This window comes from Diplotaxodon limnothrissa, linkage group LG5 (assembly GCF_057381915.1).
Source record: "Diplotaxodon limnothrissa isolate DT_005_m linkage group LG5, D_limnothrissa_male_GT1.1, whole genome shotgun sequence".
Taxonomy (NCBI): domain Eukaryota; kingdom Metazoa; phylum Chordata; class Actinopteri; order Cichliformes; family Cichlidae; genus Diplotaxodon; species Diplotaxodon limnothrissa.
This window is the reverse complement of record NC_140600.1, coordinates 21,299,505-21,323,782: the sequence shown is the minus strand read 5'-3', so window position 1 is coordinate 21,323,782 and position 24,278 is coordinate 21,299,505. Positions and strand designations below refer to the sequence as shown.

The following is a 24,278-nucleotide window of genomic DNA, read 5'->3' as shown; positions in this document are numbered from 1 at the left end:
GGCTGCTAGTAACAAAGTGCCTAGATTAGACTTATTAAAAAATCTATTATTAAATATTTATTAGATATGATGCAATTTAAAATCGGTTCTTTGCTAATGTTCTGTCACATATAGAGACAACACTGGTTCATCCCTTGAGTGAGATGTTGTTTTTGTTCTTGAATGACTCACAAGGTACAAGGACTGGACTGAAAGTGAGAACAAACTTTGAAAGACCTTTGGAAAGCCGAAGCAAAATATAAAGAGACAAGGGTTGGCTCAAGACTGGTGCTGTATGACAATAAAACAGTAATGCTTCGTTTATAATTAAAGTACATCATATAGGTCGCATACATAAAACACTCAGTTCATTTTTAGTTGTGTGTAATTCAAAAAATTATCTTCACAGAAACAGACAAAATGTAAAGTATTTGAATCTTTACTTTCTGCAGGAAACAAAATTTCTTCTGTTTTTCTAAACTGCAGATTATATTTTCCAGATCTCAACTGCCAGAAACAAAACACCTGAGTAACCTCAGTAAAATCACTCAACAAAATAAATAAACCTCCTTCGATGGGACTGTCAAAATGTGTCATTTTGCCCACTCGGGGCATATTAGCTTTAACCGATCTAGCGGAGAGATTAGAGACCACATAGAAAGGCCACCATGCATTAATTAGATGATGCTTCCTGCCCTGCTGAGCCTCAAAAAACGAAGAAGGAGAAGAAGACGATGACGATTAGTTAAGATCGAAGCAAACTACACATGTAAACCCACGAAGGTGTGCAGCACGTGGCGTGTACTTTAATGCTAAAGACACGCTGAGCGTGTATGTAAATCTATTTCTGCCTGAACCTTCGTCTGACTTTTCCTTCAGAAAAACAAAAAACATAACAGCCTGAGGATGTAATCCCTTTTACACGACGAGACCCCGCGTTGACAGATCCACGCGGGGATTCCCTGGTCAGTATTATATGTTTATGTGCGGCTTTGGCAGATGGCGCGTTTGATAATGACTCTCCGCCTGACGTCAAAACGCAGCAATCAGACCCTCAGACACGAGTTTGGGCTCACACATGACGAGAGCAGTGCTGTGAGATATTTCTCACAGCACTGCTCTCGTTTCTGTCTGCGGGATGGCGCGAGGATTTATTTTACATTATATCTGCGCGACTGCGTGAAATGAGCACGCGCTGTGATTGTAAAAGTAGGTTACAATCACGGTGTGATGGAGAGGAAAACGCATGACTGCAGCCCCGTGATGGAAAAACAACAAATCATTTTTTTCCTGATCTCTGAAAAAAATAGATGAATAAAAAGTGGGATGCTTTTTTGAGTGGCTATCACTCGCAGGATCAGAGGGGGTGAAGTGGGCAACCAAAAAAAAGCGCAAATCGGCATATAGCGACGGCTGCGGTGGTGCTCAAACCTGACGCGGTGTCTCTGTTTAAACGTGTAATAATAATAATAATAATAATAATAATAATAATAATAATAATAATAAAAGATCCACGGAGCGACGCTGTGGATGAAGCCGAGACTCCTGAAGGTCGGGAGAGAAGCGGTGAGGATGAGGATGGAGATGGCAGATGTCTATGGCGTGAAAACAAGAGGACAGGGTGATGCCTGTGCATTCTTCACTCAGCGGGAGACGCGCGGGGACGTGATGCCAGCGAGCACGCGAGGACGAGACACAAGCAGCGCAGGAAAATGAAAATGAAAAATTTAAAAAAGGAAAGAAAAAAAAGGATATCAGAAAACGTTACCATACTGCTTTAATCCAATTTTTGCAGTGCCATTGCAAGTCTGTGTTCGAGGCCCATCCTCCTCCTCCTCCCTCCGCCTCCCCCTGAGCTCACCGAGGAGGAGTCCCCCCTCCTCAAATGTCTTTACCCCCAGCCGTGGGTCTGGCTAACTGTCACCTCCCTGGATCCTAACGCTCCATCGTTAACACCATCGATATCTGCAGCCTCCCTCTCCCTTTTCCTATCTCTAATGCTCCGATCTCTCTCTCTCTCTCCCTCTCCTTTGTGTCATATGCTCCCTCCGCCTCCCCCTGCTTCACTCTACTACATCTCTCTCTCTCCCCCTCCCTCTCTTTCTGTCCCTCTTTCGGTCTACATGCAAATGCTATCAGTACTGCCCTGTAATGGATGTGGGAGCTAAGGGACAGATGATGGAGGGGCTGGGAGAGCTTGGCGCAGGCGTGCAGGTGCCCCCGTGCTGATAAGGCCAGAGGAGGGAGGGAGGGGGTGGGGTGAGTGGAGGGAGGGAGCGCTCCACTCACCTAAACTAACTCCAGTACAAACACGCGCACTTCGCCTGTGCTGGTGTGGGACTGCAGTGATGTTGTGCCAAAGTACACAATGCCTCAGAGCGCCGACTCGCTCTCGTAATTTGCCTACTTCACAAAAGAGTGAAGAAAAAAAAGTGGTATCACAACAGCAGAAGCCAGTTTGCATGACTCGGCACTACTCGAGGATATATTCACCCAACTTCAGATCTCTCTGTGCCTGACGGTGCGTCAGGATGTGTCTCCGCGGAGGGACGCCCTCTAAAAAGGAAGCGTAAAACACGCTGTCATCGTCGTCTTCAAAAACAAACTTGGAATAGATTTCAAAGAGGAACTGAGAACAAAACAAGTAAAAGAACTGGAAGGTATAATAAATAAAATAGACTTCAACAACACTTGATTTTAGTGTGTTGTTATTTTTAAATTATTGTATTACTTATTGATCGTGGCCCAATAATAGCAAGAGGTAATACGTTAACACGCTTACTGGACACTTTATTAGGGTGTATTCAACCTCTCCTTAACATAAATATTTAATTAGCCAATCACATGGCTTCAGGTCCATGTATTTATGCATGCAGACTAAGGAGCTGCTGAAATTCAAACTAAGCATCAGATTAGAGAAGAAAGACGATTTAAGTGACTTTGAATGTGGCATGGTCTGCTGTATTTCAGAAATTGCTGATCTGCTTGGATTTTGCTGCACAGCCACCTCTTTACGGGAATGGTCTGATGGTCGGAAAAAGAGAAAATATCAAATTAGTGAGCGGCAGTTCTCTTGGAGAAAATACCTCATTGGTGTCAGAGGTCAGAGGAGAATTGTTTGAACAGATAGACAACAGAAACTCAAATAACAGCCAACGTTACAACCAAACTATGCACACCATGTTGCCAGTGACGTCAGCAAAGAACAGGAAACTGAAGCCACAATTTGCACGGGCTCACCAAACTTGGACATTAGATGTTTGGATAAATGTTGCCTGGTTTCAGGAGTCTCGATTTCTGCAAGAAATCGATTTTCTGATTTCTTGCATACTTTGGGCCCCTTAATGCCAATTGATTAACATAAAAAAAAAAACACCACAGTGGCCTCCACAGTCACCAGATCCCAATCCTGTAGAGCATCTTTGGGATGTGATAGAGCATCATGGATATGCAGCTGACAAATCTGCACCAAATATGTGATGCTTTCATGTCAACATGGACCAAAATCTCTGAGGTTTGTTTCCAGCACCTTGTTGAATCTGTGCTACAAAGAGTTAATGCACTTCTGAAGACAAAGAGATCCAACCCAGTGCTAGCGAGGTGTTCCTAATAAAGCGGCCAGTGAGTGTATAATGGCCTTAATGGAGAAATGACAAGTTGTTGTACTGTTGCACAACACTGCAAGGGTTCAACCAAACTAAGGAACAGTTTTACCGCTGATACTAAAAAGTAAAGTGACGACACATTAAAGACACAAGGCGGTTCATTTGACCATTTTATTGGATTTCATAATAATTAAACAAAACCTAAATTAACACATGACATCGTATCTCACAATAAATAAGGACAGATTTTCACTTGTAGCCTTGAACAAAACACAATACAGAGGAAATGTGCGCAAGCATCTACAAACAGAAGTGCATTCGTTGTTTGGGGTCATTCGCTTATTTTCTCGGCTTCGGAGCATTTGTAAGCTTTCTGTTGGTGAGGGTTAGCGTCACAGTGACACCCATTCATATTACCCATAGCAGCAGGATTTGCTAATGTAGACATAAATAAGTGCCAAGAGGGAAAAAAAAGAACAAATTTAAGGCAAAAAAACCCAAAACAAAACATATCATTAGTTAGATTGCACAGTGAAAATAATAAATGTGACATTTTAGCTTAGTATACATTTACTTATGATGAAGGAACTTTAAATACCAAAAACAAATGCCAGTAAAGGCACTTGATACTGGGTGTTTATGTGCAATACTGCAGTTTAAATGATTATGCTACCTGACAATGCCATATTTAACTTTATAGATAAATCTCTTATACATATATAACTAAATAAACGTGTTTAAGTGTTCCTAGTCTACGTTATCAGTATCAGAGTCTGGGCAGCCGAAGGACATCAAAAATCAGCTGACGTAAAGTAGATGGAAAAGGATGGAAGAGGACATGATGGCACTTCTGTCTTTTACAATCTAAGCAAAGCAACTGCGTGTTTGAGATGTCAGAACTCTTCAAGCATCTTCCTTTGATTAAAAGATGGTCGATAAAAGCACTGTATACAGCTGGACATAAAAAGTATAACATACTTCGGAAAGTAAAAAAAAGAAGACGACTGGTAAACCCTTGTGATACACATGTAGAAAAAATGCTGTAGAAAAACAATAATGGATTTGAACTACGGAGCCAAAGAGCTTTGTCCTCTCAGCTCACAGACATGATGAGGCTGGATGATTTTAATCGACACATCTCCAGCGGATGTGAATGTGCTTTCAGTGCGGCTGAATGTGCAGTCGGGCAACACTTTGGCACCCCCCTTCCCCAAATGAGTGTAAATCCACTGATTCCAGAGATTACTGTTAATCTTCTCTGCTCAAATGTCGCATTCTTGCCACTGAGGGAAAAAAACACCAATCTCCTCAAAGTGACTACAGTACCCTAATTAAGTGTTTTGTATTGACGTGTGGTTGAGGTCCCTCCTGGGTGCACGGCCAGAGTCTGTGCGGGACGTGTGATTCCTGAGCGTGGCCCTGTCTGTGAGGTTCTCTTGGCATATTGGCGTTTCTCCACCGAACATCACTCGCCGGATTTGCGGGGCATCCACACTACTCTTCTTTTAGCCTGGTAGAAATCTGTTGGGATAAAGCGCAGGAATTTTAAGCTCATGCACTCTCACGTAAAATGACGAGACTTCTCGCTTTCAGCTACACGTACCTGTGATGTTCGTCTGCTTCCTCTTCAGCCCCGTGTTCTCGCCCTTCTCCGGTGTTTTCTCCAGCATCTCCTGGCTGTGCGTGCATTTCCCCGGCGTACCGGGGATGTTCTCCTTCTCGCTCTGTGCCGTCTCCACCCTCCCTCTCTTGGGAGTAACTGTCGCTGCTGACCTTTGGCCTTCAGCTTGTCCGAGATCCTGCAAACAGGACCTGTAGAGCAGAGGCACCCTAGTGCTCGGGACACCTTCCCATTGGAAATCACTGCTCTCCAGAGGCTTGTCCAAGCTAAAGTCAAAGCCCCACCGCTTTGAAGCCTCCTGAAGGTCGCTACGCATGGCAGCCTGGTACTCCACCTGTAGCTGCTCTCGGTCCACAGGCCCAAACAGGTTTCTCCGGGCTGGTCTTTTTCTCAGAACCCCCAAGATTCGCTTGTGAGAAGCCATCACTCTACACTGATGGAAACAGACAGAAGATCTCTGGTTAGAGTAACACTGATTGGCGTTTTGCTTTAAAAAAGTAGCAACAATAATAAACCAGGCATGGCATATTTGAAAGTTAATTTTGTCTCCATTAATTAAGCATCTCCAGCGATGAGACTAATCCTCCCAGACACTCGGTGCTGATGAAATGTTGCACAAGTAAAACATGCAGTGACTTCTCTGAGAGGAGAGGAACTTCTGCGCCAGTCTTATTCTAAACCAAGCAAAATGAGTTCTGTAATCCATTACAAGTGCATCCATCTCAGTTACTTGATACTGTCTCGAGTATGAAAGTAAAAATCAGTCTCACCATCTTTCAAACCAGCGTAAAGCTCCTCAGTGAACTAACACACTGGTCTCACTGGGCAGCTTTTTATACTAAGGCAGTGACTCACTGAGCGCTCCTCCCTCTCTCTGAATCACTGGTACATGCCAGGGCATAATCTCAACCAGACATGTAAGGACAAGTCCTAAGCAGCGACCAACAGCGCAAACACCGAGAATCACCACCAGGTGGCAGTATCAGGCCCCCTGCAGATTAAAAATCAGAGGCGGTGATTTGTGAATCCTATTTCCAGATCTGCAGATCTGGACGGGACTTACAAACAGCAAACACTTTACTGCGAAGGCTACAGGAAGGAATCAGGTGTGTCTCAGGTGGATGTCATTAAGGCCATCCGGGAAGTACTGGGCAGAATTCCCAGGATTTTCTTTTCAGGGAACAATCATGAGAAGCAGTTCCCATCATGATTATCCAGCTGAGAACAGCAGGAGGGGGAGAGGTCACTCTGATTAGAGTTTAATAAGTGATGAAAATAATGACGATGAAGAGAAGTGCAGATGAGGCAGAGAAGCAAATCATCAACACAACCTGATAACTGTTCACTGGCACCTTAAGTCCATTGTTTTTTTCAACAAAGCTTTCAATAAACACGGGCTTTAAAATGACTCCTTATACTGGGAAAAACTGGGGAGCCAAAAATAAATCCAATTCACCTAGAATGAAGTAAAACATCAGAAACAAGGAAACAGTTTGGGAGAGGGTGAATACACAGCTTGTAGACACCATCCTCCTCACACCCTCCCATTTCCATCCACTCAGTCACGCGTATGACGCGGCGTGAGAGGAGGGGGCGGAGTGATTCAAGCGAGTGGCGGGAGAACGAGTCATGCCCGGGCGGCGCTGGAACCGGCTCGGACCCTGCCCAGTTTACTACACGGGTCCACGTGAGGCTGGAACTCGTGCTGGCCAAACTGCGCTGTCACTGTCTGGAGCCCTTACCACCCCTGCACACCAATGAATCATAACCACACACACACGTAAAAACAACCGTGCGGGAAGCTTTGGTAAAGTTTTGAGTTGATACACTGAAACCAGCTAAAAGACATACAAACCCAACAACAACACGGGGACGGCGGTAATCATGGAAAGGTGTAATTTATGGGATTAAACGAACAAATAAATAAATAAATTAGATTTAAAAAAAGATAAAATATAGTTAGGACTGAACCTAAAAGTAGCTCCTATAACATTGCAGGTTGTATAGCTATATAATGTAAACAGCGATTTGTTTTAGAGTTGTATACACTAACAGGCCAGTCACAAGTGAACACACCAAAGCGCAAAAATTCTAATTTTTAGTTTTACTTACATTTTAATTCAAAGACAAAAAATCTTCCTTCTTTCAAACTTGCTGGGGGAAACCTGACTGTTATCCACCTTATCTTGCTGTTTTTCTGATTTCCAGTCTTCACAGCAGCTCTGAAGTAAATAAACGCCCGAAGCTGATGCTATGTAACCCAGCAGATTCACAGGAAAATACTTCTCCGTGACACTTTCTCCTAAGATTTCTTACAGACACGGACTCCTGCTAAACTTTTATGAGCTCGGGTACCCTCCTCTCCAGTCCAGAGGTGGAGACTCGGGGGACTCGCACACGTGAAACTTGGCTCGGGTAGAAGACGTGAGGAAATTCCAGTTCAGGACACAGCCCAGCTCAGCCTCCCCCTCCCCGCCTCTCCCTGCCTCTCAGTGCGCATGACAGAGCGCAGCGGTGTGTGTACTTGTCCCGTTTCCAGGATACATGACACATCTCGTTTGCTTCCTCCCATTTCTAAAACAGCTCACGGTCACGCGACGTTTCGGTTTCTGTTGACATCACAGAGCAGACAGCAGCGAAGGAGAAAGTAGAAGTAAAAGTGGAGAAACTCGTAAACAGTAAATGGAACTACACTGGGCAACTGCACTCATGCGCTCTTTGTACCTGTGTCCAATTTAAATATATCCCTCCTGTGGTAACCCCCCCTCCCCAAAAAACTCACTATATGTATCGACCACTTCACTATGACAACATTCACCGGCCACTTCATTAGGTACACATGTTCAACAGTTTGTTAAGGTCAATATCTAATATGCCGATCATATGGTGGAAACTCAATATATTTAGATGTGCAGACACGATGAAGATGACCTGGTAACGTTTAAAGTAAGCATAAGAACGGGGAAGAAAAGTGATTTAAGGGAATTTGGTGCCAGATAGGCTGGTCTTTGTATTTCAGAAAGTGCTGCTGTGCTGGGATTTTCCCACATAAACATCTCCAGGGTTTGCAGTATTGTCCAGAAAAGAGAAAATATCCAGCAAGCAGCAGTTCTGTGGGTGAAAATGCCTTGTTGATGTCAGAGGAGGATGGACAGACTGCTTCGAGCTGATAGGAAGGCAACATAAACTCACATAACCACACGTTATACTCAAGTTATTCAACTCAGTTCAGTTAAAATTGTTTCTTTACACGGTGTCAAATAACAACAACAATCACCTCAAGGCACTTTACATTGTAAGGTAAAACCCCTACAGTAATATGAGAAAACCCCATCAGTTAGAGGACACCCCCACCCCCTCATGAGCAAGCACTTCTGGGAAGGAAAAACTCCCCTTTAACAGGAAGAAACCTCTGACAGAAGCAAGCTGAGGGAGGGACAACCATCTGCTGTAACCAGTTGAAGGTGAGGGGAGGAAGACCACCATAAGGCCACACAGGGCACCACTCCTGTCAGCTAAGAGGAGGAAACATAGGCTAAAATTGGTACGGAGTCATAAAAACTGGACACTAAAAGACTGGATACATGTTGCGTGGTCTGATGAGTCTCGATTCCTGCTGCCACATTCAGGTTGTATGTTCAGGATTTTTTGTAAGCAACACAAAAGAATGGATCCATCTGCGCTCCAGCTTTGTATCAACACCTCAGTCGATTGTGTAATAGCCTGGAGGGATATATTCTTCACACACTTTAGGTCCTTTAGTTCCAGCTGAGCATCACTTAAACACCACATCCTGAGTATTGCTGCTGACCAATGCACCATGTCGCAAAGCTCAAATCATCTCAAACTAGTTTCAGTCAGCTTATTGGAAATTTAAGGCAACTAATGTAACTAAAGAAGTGGCCCATGAGTGCAACTTACTTTGACATAAAAAAAAACTAAAAAGAAAAACAGAATTATTTCAGAAAATATCTTCAAGTTTTACAGAATAAACCCAATCTTATACTAGCAGCAGTGACAAGACAGTAATAAACTATACATGCAAACTGTATTCCCTGCTGACACTTTCAGGGTGTTATTATTACATAACATTATACACCCCCGTCCCCAATGCTCTCCAGCCCCATCATGCTGCCCTTTAGCCTAGTTCCCAGAACATCAACAATAAGGGCCCAGACTGTAGGCTTCGGTGTATAAAGGCCCAGCTGATCTGACTCTACAGTGAGTCCTTTGTTAAGTAACTGAGTGATGAGACACAAGAGAAACACACATGCACACCAACACACCAGCTAGGAAGTTATACTCAGTGGAGATATGCACTGGAGTTAATTTGCTTTTACACTCGTGCAGCTGAGTGGACACTCTATTATCGCTCAGCTCTGAGGCGGCGGCACAGTGCACAGGCCTAATCAAATTGTGTTATTCAGGTCTTTGTTCTGCACCCACCGTAAAAGCTTTGTTTCACAGATAGCGCCAAATGAAGTGCATAGACTAAGTAAGCTACCACTTAGTTAAATATTTATCAAGGAAGTCCCGCTCTTTGCAATTTTACCTGACACCATGCTTATGTAATACTGAAAACATACAACAAAATCAAAATCAAGTACTTGTGTATGATCTCATTAAAATGTTAAAACCTGTTTGTTATTAATTATGCTTACAGTTAAATAACCTATATTTCAGCAAGGAGCATTTCAGGGAAACAGATTTGCTTCAGCTTTCTACTGTACATACTGGATGTTGACACTTTGACCTGGGAGCACAGCATGTCCTGACAAAGCACCCTGCAAAGCGCACAATTATGTAGCCTTCAAAAATGAATAGAGGGTTACTGATTTTACCATCCCGCTGCAAAAAAAACATTAAAGTTATTTAGATATGCCAAAGTGTCCAAATTCTGGCATAAACACAGAGGAAAAACATTTACAGAACTATCGGTCCAGTGTGCCGTATGACAGCACCGTATTACAACATGCATACGGGATGTGCAAATAACTGTTTTTCTATCTAAATCTGCAGCAGTCCCAAGATTAAGGCTGAGTTCAGACCGAGTTCAGTTTCACGCAAATAAAAGCAGCTTCTTCGTGCAACAAGCCAATGAAAAGGACAGACATGTAAAGGCAAATTCCTTGTGGATTACTTTTTAACCTGAATGCTGGGTTTCTTTTGTTACCTCGCAATTGCTTCAACTAAAACTTGGCTTTCTGATATTGTTTGTATGTCTAAGAGTATAACGAACTGTTGTGGATCATTGTTTTTACTTCAGAATCAATGCTTAAATGTCCATAAGGCTAAAAAAAAAAAGTCTTCTCAAATGTTGCAGGTATAGACACGTGTTGAAGCTGCGGAGGTGCATTTACAAGGCAAGAGGAAAAAAAGCATAAAATGAGTGACGGTATCAGGACAGAACTTAACTGATCCGAATCAGGAAGTTACCGGGTCATTTGCACCAATGTTTCCAAAAGGCTCAGACTGAGTTGCTGAATGTTTTCACCGCAGAAAGAGATTTCCAGAAGGTTCACCACCAAACAGCTGCTCTGATTTTTACACACAGTATGAAGGATCGTGCTCCATTCACGTGTATAAATACAACTTCTGGGTCTTAGAAATTACCTTATGCATTCTTTTTAATTTAAAAAGAATGCATTTGTTTAAAACAAATGGCAGTAGCTGTGGTTGCAAAATATTTCCAGTCCGATTGAGGTTTTGGAGACGTTAACTAATCCTTGGCACCTGTTTAGCTCACTGGTTGAGCAGGCGCCCGCATGCCATATATGGATGAGATGCAGTGGCCTGGGTTTGAGTGTGACCCTTTCCCGCGTGTCTTCCCCTGCTCATTCTACTTCTCTTTTCCTGTTTACCCCTCACTGTTGATGAAAGACCCCAAAAATATAAAAACATTAACTTGTCCACCATTTTCAATGTGTGACAATCGTAGTTACAGAGTAGGATCAAGTGAATAAAGCCCCAGTCACACAGGCCAAGAGACTGGTCTGCAACCATCTAGCAACCATTCATCTATCCATCCAATGGCTCCTAATTCCCCAGATGTTTGCAGACTGTTAACTGAAGTGGGGACGGGCCTTTCCAGCCTGTTTGAGATGTACTGCTCAACAGGACCATGGAATGGTACATTTTCTCAGTTTAAACAGTTGATATGTTTTTATTGTAAATAAATCATTTCATTTCATTGGTCATTTCGTTTTTATTTAGCATCAAAACTACCTTTTTGGGGGTGGGGGGTGGGGGGATTGGGGTTGTACAATACAAAGCGCCTTGAGGCAACTGTTGTTGTGATATATAAATAAAATTGAATTGGATGAAATAAAATTGAATGCAAATAACCAACCAAACACACTGCTGTCAAAGGGTTCCTCTGAGAAAGGAGGTGCACAGGTGTTCCTAATAAAGTGTTGTGTTCAAGGACAGAGGTAAAATATTCGCCTCCATTAACACTCTATAAGAAGAAAGAGAGGATGCCAAGTTCTTCTTCTCACTGATATGAAATCCCAACCTTGGAGCAGATTGAAGAGAGTGTATGGACTGATTATTTAAAGTGTTTTATTTTGTCTTCATCTACTGTCTGATCACCCAGCTCAGCGCTGGGTGATCACAGGGTACTGAACTGTGACCTCGTCTAGAATTAACACGCTGCAGCACCATTGTGTGCTTTACATCATCCTGTCCTCTGCTCCGTGGGCGTCAAACCCACAGGTAATGCGTTACATAACGCTTGGGTGGAAATACCACGGCTCAAAGAGTGGCTTCCCGTCGCCGTGGATGCAGAGTCATCGTTCCAGTGACGTCACACGGGCTTGAGTAATTGCGGGAAAGCGCGCGCAGATTTGAGAACTCAAGTCTCCGTTATGCCGGCTTCACGTGGACTGTGAGCGTGAACAGCTGGAGCTGGGTGTAACCCAGGAAAAGTTACTGGACAGCGTGAGAGCTGTGGCGGGATGTCTTAAATAAAGTCCGCCACCCACAGCTTTAAATTTAGTGAATGAAACTGTGTGAAGCACCCTTATGCATCATGTTACGCTTTCACTCTTAGCTACTATTTTCAGTATTAGCACGGTTTTCAGACGCTTTCACACGACTTTATAAATAGCACAAGGACATCATTGTTTGGATTGTTTTTTTTTTGTTTTTGTTTTTGTTTTTTTACTATTTAATTTGTAAAAATGTGTATACACACACACACACACACACACACACACACACACACACACACACACACACACACACACACACACACACACACACACGTAGGAAAATATTTAGTATACACATCCAGAAATGCATACACTATTATATATTGTACATATATTTATTAGTTTCAGGTTGGCCATTCTTGTATTTTGCTCGTTTGTGTTGTTGTGTTTGCACATCTCTGTTGCTTGTGGGGCTCGCACACAAGAATTTCACTCGCATGTGCTGTGCCAGTGTGCCTGCACATGTGATGTGACAATAAAAGTGATTTGATTTGATTTGGTTATCTGTCCTGCTGAAAGGGTTAAACAATCAGTCAACCTATTACATAACAGCCTCTTACTAAACACCACGTTCAACAGAAAAGGAGGGAAATTACGAGAACATGAACCTGCCATAGGTTGCTTTTTTCCCTTCTTAATCCTGACTTGTTGACACACTGGGAACTGGCAAACGGGAACAGTAATAACCTCCTCAGTCCTCTCATTGCTCCTCTACTCAGCTAATCGTCTTCGAAAGTCAATATTAAAGCCTGTGCTTTATTTATAAAAGATATCACATTTACGTTATTTAAAATTTTAGTTGGCTGAAGGGGAATTTTACATCGAATTTAAACACTAAAAAGTTTTTTTTTTTTTTAAAAAAGACCCTTTGTGCATTATTTATTACATAAACGAGGACTAAATATGGGGAAACCTGTACTGATGTGGAGTTTGAACTACCTGAAGTGAAACCGTGAAACAGAAAATGATGTTCAACAAATCAGAAGGAAAAAATCCCAAAGCGCCACTAGCTGGAAGTGGATTCAACAGGTTGCTCTGAGTGAGCTTTTTGTTAAATGTGGTCTTCTTCTTTTAAGGGTCACCATTGTGGATCTGTCTCCATCTCACTAACTCGCATGCCCTCCTTCAAGAATCTTCTCTCAGGTTTTCCTCTTTTCTGCTCAGCTTTCTCACTTCTCCAAACCATATAGCAGATCTCACTACCATCCCTTTCACTCTCGCTGAATCCTTTTTTTTTTGTAATACTTTCTCTTTATTGATTTTCATCTTATTTTACATACAGAACTAAAGAGGGCAAGGGAAACCAACACATTCACATATGTTCACATCGCCTCGTTTTACTTGCATATATTACATATTACACAGGTGCATGTTCCATTCAAACAAATCCACAGCTGTCCCTCTGCATCACACAGGTATCAGTTTCTAGTCTTTTAACGTATAATGATCCAATCTCTCCCAAACTCTCTCCTTTCTCCTTCTGCAGCCGCAGTGAGAGGGTAATCAGTTCCATATGATGAATTGTGTTAATAATGTCTATGACCAGCTTCCGTGTGGGGGGGCTTGTCTGTAACCAACATTTAGTAATTGCCTTTTTGCATGCAACCATAATTATTTTCAGTAAGTGTGAGTCTCTTTTATTTATATCCTCAGGGATATTCCCAAGGTACATGGTACTAAAGGAGAAGTCCAGTGTTACTTCCAGCACATCCATCACCAGTTGTTTAATCTCCTCCCAAAAGGTCTTCAGTTTAGGGCATGACCAGAAGACATAGAAGCAACCTGCAGCGACCTCCCCGCACTCCCTCCAGCATGAAGCGCCTGAACCACTTATTTTGGATTTCTGCTTTGGTGTGATGAAGAATCTAATTAAATTCTTCCATCCAAAATCTCGCCATGTTAAAGAATTTGTGGTAGATAACACATTCTTCCACATCCGCGACCAATCTTCCTCTGAGATAGTTATACCTGCTTCTATTTCCCATCGATGACTGACATATCTTGTTGAGGTCTTTTTCATAGCTATAAAACTTCTATACACTTTGCCTGTAGTACCTCTTATAATGTTCTCACCATAAGCATCCATAAATATTTGGATCACCCCACTAGCATCTGCGTCAGGCATTCTAACTTCCTTCCGGAAGAAGCTCCGAACCTGTAGGTAGCGATAAAAATCTTCCCTGCCGATCTCGTAAATCTGACACATCCTCAAAATTTATCAGCTCCCCATGCTTCACTATCTTACAGACTGCAGTGATTCCATGCCTGGACCACTCCCTAAATTTATGGTCTAATAATGCTGGAAGGAAGCGTGGGAGATACGCTGGCCATCCCAGCAACCCTATTTCCCTATTAAGACCAAAAATTTTAATCACATCTGCCCATTTTTTCAGAGAAAAACTTACACAGAAATTTTGCATCTGATATGCCTGTGGCAAACTCTCAAGAGACCCCAGAACAAACTGTATTGGGAAATCAATCAAAGAAAGCTCAATGTCCTTCCATTTTGCCTCATACTTAGTTACACCAGCACACTAGAGGTCTGATCTGGGCTGCCAGATAGTAATCCTCAAAGCATGGTAGGGCCATCCCCCCCGCTCACCAGGCAGCTGCAATATTGCATATCTCACTCTCTGCCTTTTATTTCCCCATATGAATCTTGAGCAATGCATATCCCACTCCCTAAATTGTTTTGCTGGAACCTCCACTGGAAGTGCTGCAAACAAATATAGCAGCTTTGGGAGGATATTTATCTTTATCGCTCTAACTCTGCTGGCCAGATCGAGGTGGAGCAGACCCCACCTCTCCAGATCTTCATAAACTGCTGGAAATTGGACTTCCTTCTACCACCTGCCGCTGGAGCAGAGACTTCCTTTCAGACCGTGTACAGAGAGTTAGAGTGGGGCCTCATCTTTCCTCAGCCCTCAGCCTTAACACCGGCTCTCCCCAAGGCTGTGTACTGAGTCCCCTACTGTACACTCTGTACACACATGACTGTGTTAGTTCCCACCCAGACAACACAGTCATTAAGTTTGCAGATGACCTGTACAGCACTCGCTGTCTCAAGAGGGCACGCAGCATCCTACGGGACTGCACACACCCAGGACACCGGGTGTTTAAGCTGCTGCCGTCTGGCAGGAGGTTCAGGCTGCTGAGGACAAATAGACTCAAGGACAGCTTTTACAACAGAGCAATACCCTGATCAATGCAAACAGCTGACCTGACTGGCTACCTACCTGGACTTTTTTAGGGGGGGGTAACAACGGTAAAAACAGTAACAATAATAATATTTATATTTATAACAAGGTGCAGTAATAATTAATGTGCAATACAAATACACTTATTCTTTTTTTTTAATAAGTTAATATACTGTGTTGTGTTGTTTGTGTTGCGCTGTGATGTGTCATATCGTGTCGTGTTATATGTAGTGCCGACGTAGGACAGTTTTCCAATTTCATTGTACTACTATACTATGTATGACTGTGTAATGACTGTAAAGAGTTATCTTATATATCTTCTCTTTCACCCGATTATAATTAACTTCATATAACAATGCAAGGTCTTTGTCAGCAGGATCCCCAAGTACTCCATTGAGATTGATGTCATCCGAATCTATATCTTGCTACCAATTGTCTTGAGGGGTTAAAAAAGAACGTCAAGCTTTGAGTTTTTTGAATGTTTAGTCTGTAACAGGACAGTCTGCCATATTCTTCCAGTATTTCCATAAGCAGAGGGATTCCCTCTTCCGGGTTTCCTAGCGCTATGTCTGCATACAAGCAAATTTTATTTTCCACGTTCCCCGTTGTAACCCCCTCCAATCGAGTCTCTTCCCTGAGGCATTGAGCACTCTCGCTGAATCCTATCAAAAATGACCCCTGACACTCATCTCCACCTGCTCCACCCTTCCTGGACTCTGTTGCTCTGAATATTTGACCCAAGGTGTTTAAACTCATTTTACCTTCATTGCACTGCTTATAATGAAGAGAATTGCTTGAGATTTATATTAAATGCAAAAAAGTAATACTTGCGAATGAAAATAAAGCTATGAAAGCTATTTAAAAAGAGTGAAGCCTCATTTACAAAGCAGCTAGGGTTAAATAAAGGCACATCTTTAATTCAGCTGAAACAATGCTCTGGGCTTCTTCACACATCAAGAGCGCCCTCTGGTGGGGGTTAAATGCTCAGAGTACATTGGTACTTTATTAATCTTAGGAAAGGTGTGAGGAAAAAAATACAAAAAAACCCCAACTTTTTTTTAAAACCAACCAGTATTTTTAATTGAGACAATTTCACATAGTATCAAACAAAAGAAAAAAAATGAAAAACTTCACAGACAAAAATCTGACCTCTGCTCCTTGTAGTTATTTTGATTCACTGGACAGATTTGCATTTGAAAAGGCTGCCTTTTTTTTTTTTAAATAAACAAAAACAGCCAACCACTAACAGATGGAAAACTTCATTATGAAGAGTGTAGCTAGAAAAAAAATAGTTGGCTTACAAACAAACAAAAAGGGATTTATCCCATCTTTTTCTTTTTTTTAAAAAATGCTGACATTTACACAGTGAAAAATGACGGACTACTCACACGATGTCTAACTACACAGAACATTCTTCAAGAAAACAAAAGCTCAGAGATTAACTGGTGAACTGGAATGCTGGGTGGCACTACTGTTTCAGGACCAGCAAGACAGACATGGCACAGGTGAGCTATTATACCTGTACACGCCCAGTCACTGTATTTGAAAGTCACCACAACAGGAAAAAGGGAGGGACACTAAAATGCTTGATTGTTGTTGTTTTCTTTAAAAAAAAAAAAAAAAAAAAAAAGGAAAAAAAAAAAAAAAAGAAGACAAAAGTGACCTCACGGTCATGATGAGTCCATCATATGAAACGGGAAAGCCCGTAAAACCGTTCATCTTCAGCTCCCTTTACACCTGGCAGACCTCTTATCTTCTGCCATTAGACCTGGAGCGGCTGTGAGGGAGAACAAGACAAAAAATAAACACATTTCAGCTCATTTTTGCATTAAAGCGCCCTTCACCAATCACAAACAATCAAATTGGGTTTTAAATGCACCTGAAATGTGTTTGTGGGAGTTTGTGCTGCGTATAACATCACACCCACAGGATGCCAGATTCATTAATCGTGTGACCAACAGCAGCAGACTGATGTCACACATACTCACACACTCAGCTGAGTGGTTATTGATCGGTTTACTCTGAGGCGGATACTCTGGGTTAGAGCTGGGCGATTGAACGATAACGATATGTATTGCGAAATAACCTTTTCTCGATAGAAAAATTAAACTATTGCGATAGACCTCACCGCTCGTCCTCTTAAAAACAAAAAAAACAAAACAAAAAAAACAGCCAATCCAAATTAAGTAGTGCAGAGCCGAACCAATCACAGCCGGAGCGTCACTTCACGTGACCTGTTACGTACAGCACAAGTGCCAAGCCGCACATGTGTATTTGTTTTGGGAAGCAGCCAGCCGCTTTGCCGCCCGGGGAACGGAGGAAATGAGTGTGCCGACTAGAAGGTTACCGAAGAGAAAACAGATGATGGTTCCAATGCCGGAGAGATTGTCGAACGGAAGAGCCATAGAAGTTCCATAGTGTGAAGGTATTTCGGCTATTTCAAGTCTCACAAAAAGAGTAGCGCGCACTATAAATTGTGCCGAAAGCAAGTCTGGAAATGCAATAAACCGGTGCATGCTCAATCTCTGACTGGAAGCTCTAATTCGTCATTCGGCTTTTGTCAGACTAAAGTAACTGTTAAAACTGTTTCAAAAGCTCAGCTATACAACAAGGAGAGATTGAGAATTTCCTTTTAGTTCTCAGTTTATTTGATATTGACAAAAGTTAGTCAATTTTGTCTGTTCTTCTGTAAAACAAACTAAGATTTATTTTTAGAATTAATATTTTGTTTCTAAGTGGAATTGACAGTTTAGTCTGTTTCGTTTGTTCTATTTTGAAACTTAAACGCTTTAGCAGCTGCCTTTTGTGTAGTTTGCAATATTTGCCTTTATTTATCTGAAAAAGTCTCATGTTTCTTTAGTACATCTACCCTCTTGAACTTATTATGGGAAATAAATATTTAAATCAAAACAAGCTGCTGATTATTTCACATTTTACTTGTGAGCAACGGCACATTTAAATCTTACAAATATAGTCATTTGGCTTATATCGTGATAGATATCGTTATCGCCTGAAATGAAAAAACATATCGCGATATGAAAAAATCTCATATCACCCAGCTCTACTCTGGGTCATACATCTCTTTACTTTCAGCAGAGAAACAGGTGCTGCCACCAAACACCCTATGATAACCCTCTTTTTTTAAATTTCAAAGCCTACTTCAACTAACTGGATAAAACAAATATCAACAAACCTGCAACACCCCCAAGTTTTGGGCAACCATTTAGTCACCAAGAATAGCAATAAGTCGTGGTTTTTTTTTTTAAGAAGGTGGCTGTCCTGTTTTTTTACTGGTGGGATGGAGACATTTGCTTGCTCTGGATTAAGAGGCAGCCTTGACAGGAGTATCCGGTGTTGGATGGCTTTTCAGTCGAGCTGACTTTATCTCAGTTTGTCAGCTATGAACCAACACTGTCACTGTAAATTAATATCCCAATATTTTATTTAAATAAATAATGTTTGTCTATTTGATGAGTCGCTAACAACCCTACTTTAATGGACTGAAATAATCTTCACACAGTTCAAGGTGTACAAGTACCTTCTTGATCGAGAGAAGGATCTCGAAGGTTTGTGGTTCCTGTCCCGGGAGAGGGACCTCTCTCTCCTCCTGTCTCTGGAGAAAGACCTGAAGAAGAAAAACATCCCATTATAAAAATTTTATAACTTTTTTATAACTTTTTTTTTTTAAAACAAAAACAGTTTAACCAAAAGTTAGATATATTTAAAAAGATGGTGGTTTGCTTTCAAATTACATTTAATTTAGTGTAAAGATGCACGTAAACAAGGTCTGAAATCTGTAAACATGAATATATTAAGTGTGCATATGTACACACTCAGTTTTCACTTAGTGTAAGCCGACTCCACTTTGCCTTCCACATCATATCAATTAGCGCAGAGCTTACACTGCATCATCACAGAAACAGCAACAAAGGTTCAAACAGGCTGTAAAGTTAAACAAGCACCTCTGCAAAAAACATTTCAGCTTCCACGCAGGTCAGGTTTAGCGCAACACTTCTGCATCACATTTGTATGCTACAAATAAAACACATGCATACACAATGCTGAAATTATAGAGTTAATCTCATGCAGCGTGAAAGATGACTTGCCTGCTACGGCTGCGGCTGAAGCTCCTCCTGCGTGGGGATCTGCGCAGGGAAAATACAAACGTGTTAAGGACGAAGACAGATAGATTGATCACTGTGTAGAGCTCCACATTATTTACTCCTTTTCTTACACGGGGCTCCCTCAGCACAGCCCTTTGGCTATTTCAAGAACTCAAAATGGAAGTAAACGACTTGCATGTTTTTCCAAGGAAAACAAAGACTTCAACCAGAAAACAGAAGTCACTGGCAGTGGACCCAGCACATAAAGATGGCAGGTGCAGAGGAAACCACCTCTCACCTTTCCCACAGTAACACATGCACCTTTCAATAAAGTCCAATTATATTTCAGTCTAACTTTGAAATGCAGATTAGGATTCGTCCCGTGATTCATAAGCAGTAGATTCAGAGCTCCGAGGCATGAAACCCCAGCAGGATTTTCATCTTAAGGTAGTTTGATATCGTACTGTGGATCGGCTCTGATGTGGGGAATCAAAAACCCAGCACACCATTTGGGCCACCATCTGTATGAATTCAGTCCACTGCACTTTAAGGGAAAAATGTACAGAAATGGAAATTGGTACCAAAATTTATTTTTCACAGGGAATAAGCCTCGTGAAACAGCCAGGCTAAGATCTCAAACCGGGAACACACACACACACACACACACACACAAAGATCTGATATTCATAGGGGGTGTTTAAGGAAAGTTTTGATGTGACTTCATAATTCTGCTCAGAGCCCCAAGACATACCAGATGATTATCTATCATCGAAATCTCTGGAAACATGACGTTCCAGATATTTGATGTTGGTCCATCCCCCTTTGAAACAAGGACTACAGAAATGGTGGACGACAAAATGACAAACTTATGATTAAAATAATAATAATTAAAAAAAAAAAAGAACAACCCTTTTAAACCAGCTGTCTCTTCACTTTTAAAACTGTAATCAGCAGTGTACTGAATGAAGCAGGAAAACTTACTAGTATTTTTGGTTTTCAACAAGCTAGAAATGACGAAAGGGAGGCAGACTGTCGGCCGGGTGGGTAGAATTGGCTGAATAGGACTGGCCAGATGCTGCAAGGTGATTAGGTGGCAGGCAGATGGGGGCTGGCTGTGGCTTTTTTCCTGCTTTAATTGGTTAGCCGAAGGCTGCTGCTGGTAGGTTGTAGACATTTGGGAACGTAATACGCTGATTGGTCGGGAATGTGAGGTGGCCGCTGCCGTTTGGGTTAAGGTTGAAGGAGGAGGAGGTTGAGAACGGCATGCTGAGGAACCAATGGGCTGGTGCAACCTGACGACTGGCCATGCCTGGGTCATGTGACAGCACCAGCCAAGCTGATTGCGGCCCGATGATCAGCAGTCACATGATGCTGAAAGAGGACTAGTTGATTGACTCAGAGGGTGGTGAGAAGAGGCATGGTGGTGGCTCTGCAACGGGTTCATTCTTATTAATATAGATGAAAAATAAAAAGCATCCTCAAACAAAAAGAAAAAAAATTGCATCACATTTGGCACTTTTATTCCCCCCAAAATGTATACTTATACTTAGCCTATACTTTTACTGACTGCCTAAATCTGTTTCCCCACACCCATTTTTGCCTTTTTAAAACAGTTAAAATGAGACTGCACAAAAATGTGCGTTTCAAAGGAAGCATTTGTGCCTTAAGTATAACCTAGGTCTTGCAGACCACACTTTAGATGCCTCAGAAACAGAAAGGCAGCCCTCTCTATATTCTGAAATAATGCCCCTTTTCCACTACATGATGGTGAATGACTATCTGTGTGGCTCCTTCCATAAAATGACCATTAATGTCAATGAAGATGAATCTGCAAGTCTTAGGCATTGCAACACCCACAAATATATAATCACCAGAAAAGGTCACAAACACTAGAAATACCTACACTGGAAACCCAAATGCAATTAAAGGGAACTGTACTGTGGGCAAGAAAGTTGAACCGGTAAGTGACCAAGCAAGAATAAAGTGCAGAATAGATTGGTTATCGTGTCTACTGGCCAACAACAACATGTAGGTCACCTGCGTCTGGGTGGTGGGCTACGCCGCCTGTAGTCGTCTCGGTCTCTAGGACGCCTGCTCCATGAAGGGGGAGCGCCTCGAGTGCGGCTACGCTTCTCGCCAGTAGATAACTCCACACGCACCCGACAGCCACACAAAGTCCTGCAAAAGAAAAAAAAACAAAAAACAAAAACAAACAAACACATGAATAGAAAGTATTTTTCCTCGTTTTTCCAATAAAATGACTTACTTAGCACACTTCAGTGGGCTGAATATATCATTTGAATGTCTAAATGTAGTCTAAATGTCTGCTAATGTAACAGATGTGATGACCAATAACATGTTATCATTGTTAAAAGTGTGACTGCATGAGAGGAACTCTCCTTTCTGCAGAATGGGAGCAATGTCAGGAACTTGGAGGAAAGAGTAGTACCGATCCAATAGCAATACCTTCATTTAAGTAGACTACTCATGTGGATGCAGCGTTTTCAGTAGGAGAAACGTTTCATCATCCACTTTCCTGACCTGGATGATTGAGCATGCATAAACTGATTTGCATAGGTTGCCACCTACCTTCCATCAAGCTCCCGCACGGCATCAGTTGCATCTCTGGGATCTTCGAACTCTACAAAGGCGAAGCCTGGGGGGTTCCTGGCCACCCAAACACTCCGGAGAGGACCATAGTAGCCAAATGCTCTTTCTAACTCTGTCTTGTTTCCATTGTTGCCGAGATTTCCAACGTAGACCTTGCAGTCAAGGGGACAGTCACGATGCATGACTGTATCTGAAAAGTGAGCAGAATAATATTAATGTTTTAGCTCTAAGACAAAGACTGGTAAATGGCCTGTATTTGTATAGCGCTTTACTTAGTCCCTATGGACCCCAAAGCGCTTTACACTACATACACTACAAAGACTGGTCACACTCTCTCTCACTTAGCCATTTACTCACAAACGAATTGAGAGCTTGGCCTACTTCCTGCGCTGGATTTGCAGGTTATGCTAACGGAAACTTAAAAAACAAACAAACAAAAACAGACAGCCAGACGAAGCGAATCCCAAATGCCTTAGTTAACTCGTTTGCTTTATATCTCCAACTATATTGTTGCATATTCGACGCTGCATTGTGTTTCGAGGCTAATAGCTTATTTACAGGGAGCTAAAATGGCTGCCGCCTACCGAGGCCTACTCAGCGGTAGCAGCACTCTGCTAGCAGCCGCAGAAATTTATACTATACATTCACATATGTGAAGTAAACTCACAACAGGTCGTTTTGCAAACATATAACAACGCAATACATTGAAACGCTACCGTTTTAGGTGTAAATATCAGCTCAGATTATCGATTGTGATCCGGCTAAATTGTGCCTTTTCGTCTTCGGTGGAAAATGGCGTGACGTCAGTGGATTAACAGGATGCCACTTTCGAGAGGGCGGGTTTAATGTCGCCTCCTTCCTTTGCCCCCCCTCCCGAACAACAGTTGTCCAAGTTTTGGCTGCCTTTTCACTCTATCCAGTCCTTGTACATGACCTTCAGAGGAATGTTTTGTTTACAGTGTGAATACATTTACCAGAGCTCAAGGAAAAATTATGATACTAACGAGTTACATAGCATAGTTAAATTGATGTAAAGTATTTCTTCAAATGATATTAAGAGAAATAGAGATATTTGAACTAATAAAGGTATAAATAAATTGTACTCTGTACAATAAAGCATTTTAGGACTCTTCTCTCGGTTGCTCCCTTAGGGGTCTCCGCCACAGTGGTCATCTGGTCATCTGTCTCCATTTCACCCTATCCCTGGCCTCCAGCCCTCATCATGCCCTACTTCACTACATCCATGAATCTTATCTGTGGTCTTTCTCTTTTTCTACTGCGGTGCACCTTCATCTTCAACATCCCTTGTAAAATATATTCACTAACCCACCTATCCCACGTCCAATCCATCTCAGCCTTGCTTCTCTAACTTTGTGTCCAAACCTCTTCCATCAGCTCCCTACCCTCACTAGTGATTACAATGTTGTCTACAAACATTATAGTCCACATAGACTCCTGTCTGACCTCATCTGTTAGCTTGTCCATCACCCCTCCAAACAAGAAAGGACTACATTGCCGATCCTCTGATGTAATCACCCACCCACCTTAAACCCATCCTTCACTCCTACCATATTATTACTGAGATACTAATGTACAAATGTAATGCATACTGGAAAACATTTTTTTCTGTTTTTGAAAAGAGTAAGTTGTGGCTAATAAGATAACTTCATTCGCAGTATCACAGAAAAGAAGTGGAAAAATAATAAATAAAACGTGTTATGGTTGTATTTTCTTGGCAAGATTTTTCTAAGTTTTTTCTGCCAGTGGTTTTCCAAAATAATAGCTTGATCCACGTATAACTGATACACGTCCAATTTCCTGAGTACAAAGGCTGCTTTACTCCCTGCCAAAACAAATGAGTACACACTGTGTTTATTTACAGTGTGGAATTGGGACATACTTCCTGCTTAGACTACGACTAAAATGTGGGGGAAACTGTAACTGTAAAGTTAAAGTTACATACGTCCGCCAAATCTCACAAAACCGAAAGTACTATACTATAACGGGATCTAATATGTCAAATTTGGCCAAAAGGGCAATATATATATACATTAAAATATAAATTAAAGGACGTGTTCATCGTTCGTTACGTGCTATCCCAGTTACCCTGAACGTAGCTTAACACGCGAGCCGCCCACTCAGTCTGTTAGTAACCGCCCACAAAGTTGGTC

General features: G+C 42.0%; 2 protein-coding genes across 3 annotated transcripts; both read right to left on the bottom strand.

Moving 5' to 3' along the window:
- Positions 1-4,541: 4,541 nt before the first annotated feature.
- Positions 4,542-7,382, bottom strand: cdkn1a (cyclin dependent kinase inhibitor 1A). 2 transcript variants are annotated; one of them, XM_085354185.1, is made up of 3 exons: positions 7,318-7,382; positions 5,188-5,638; positions 4,542-5,105 (listed from the first exon to the last, which is right to left on the bottom strand). In XM_085354185.1, the coding sequence occupies exons 2-3, from the start codon at positions 5,627-5,629 to the stop codon at positions 5,050-5,052; spliced, it is 498 nt and encodes a 165-aa protein (XP_085210311.1). In that variant the 5' UTR covers positions 5,630-5,638; positions 7,318-7,382; the 3' UTR covers positions 4,542-5,049. The 2 variants fall into 2 exon arrangements, with proteins under 2 accessions (XP_085210311.1, XP_085210310.1); XM_085354184.1 differs by lacking the exon at positions 7,318-7,382 and adding an exon at positions 5,976-6,005.
- A 9,681-nt stretch (positions 7,383-17,063) lies between these two features.
- srsf3b (serine and arginine rich splicing factor 3b) lies at positions 17,064-22,918 on the bottom strand. The gene is made up of 6 exons (XM_085354183.1): positions 22,824-22,918; positions 22,087-22,297; positions 21,535-21,675; positions 19,501-19,539; positions 18,933-19,019; positions 17,064-17,171 (listed from the first exon to the last, which is right to left on the bottom strand). Exons 2-6 carry the CDS (start codon positions 22,287-22,289, stop codon positions 17,144-17,146), a joined length of 498 nt encoding a protein of 165 aa, XP_085210309.1. The 5' UTR covers positions 22,290-22,297; positions 22,824-22,918; the 3' UTR covers positions 17,064-17,143.
- Positions 22,919-24,278: the final 1,360 nt, after the last annotated feature.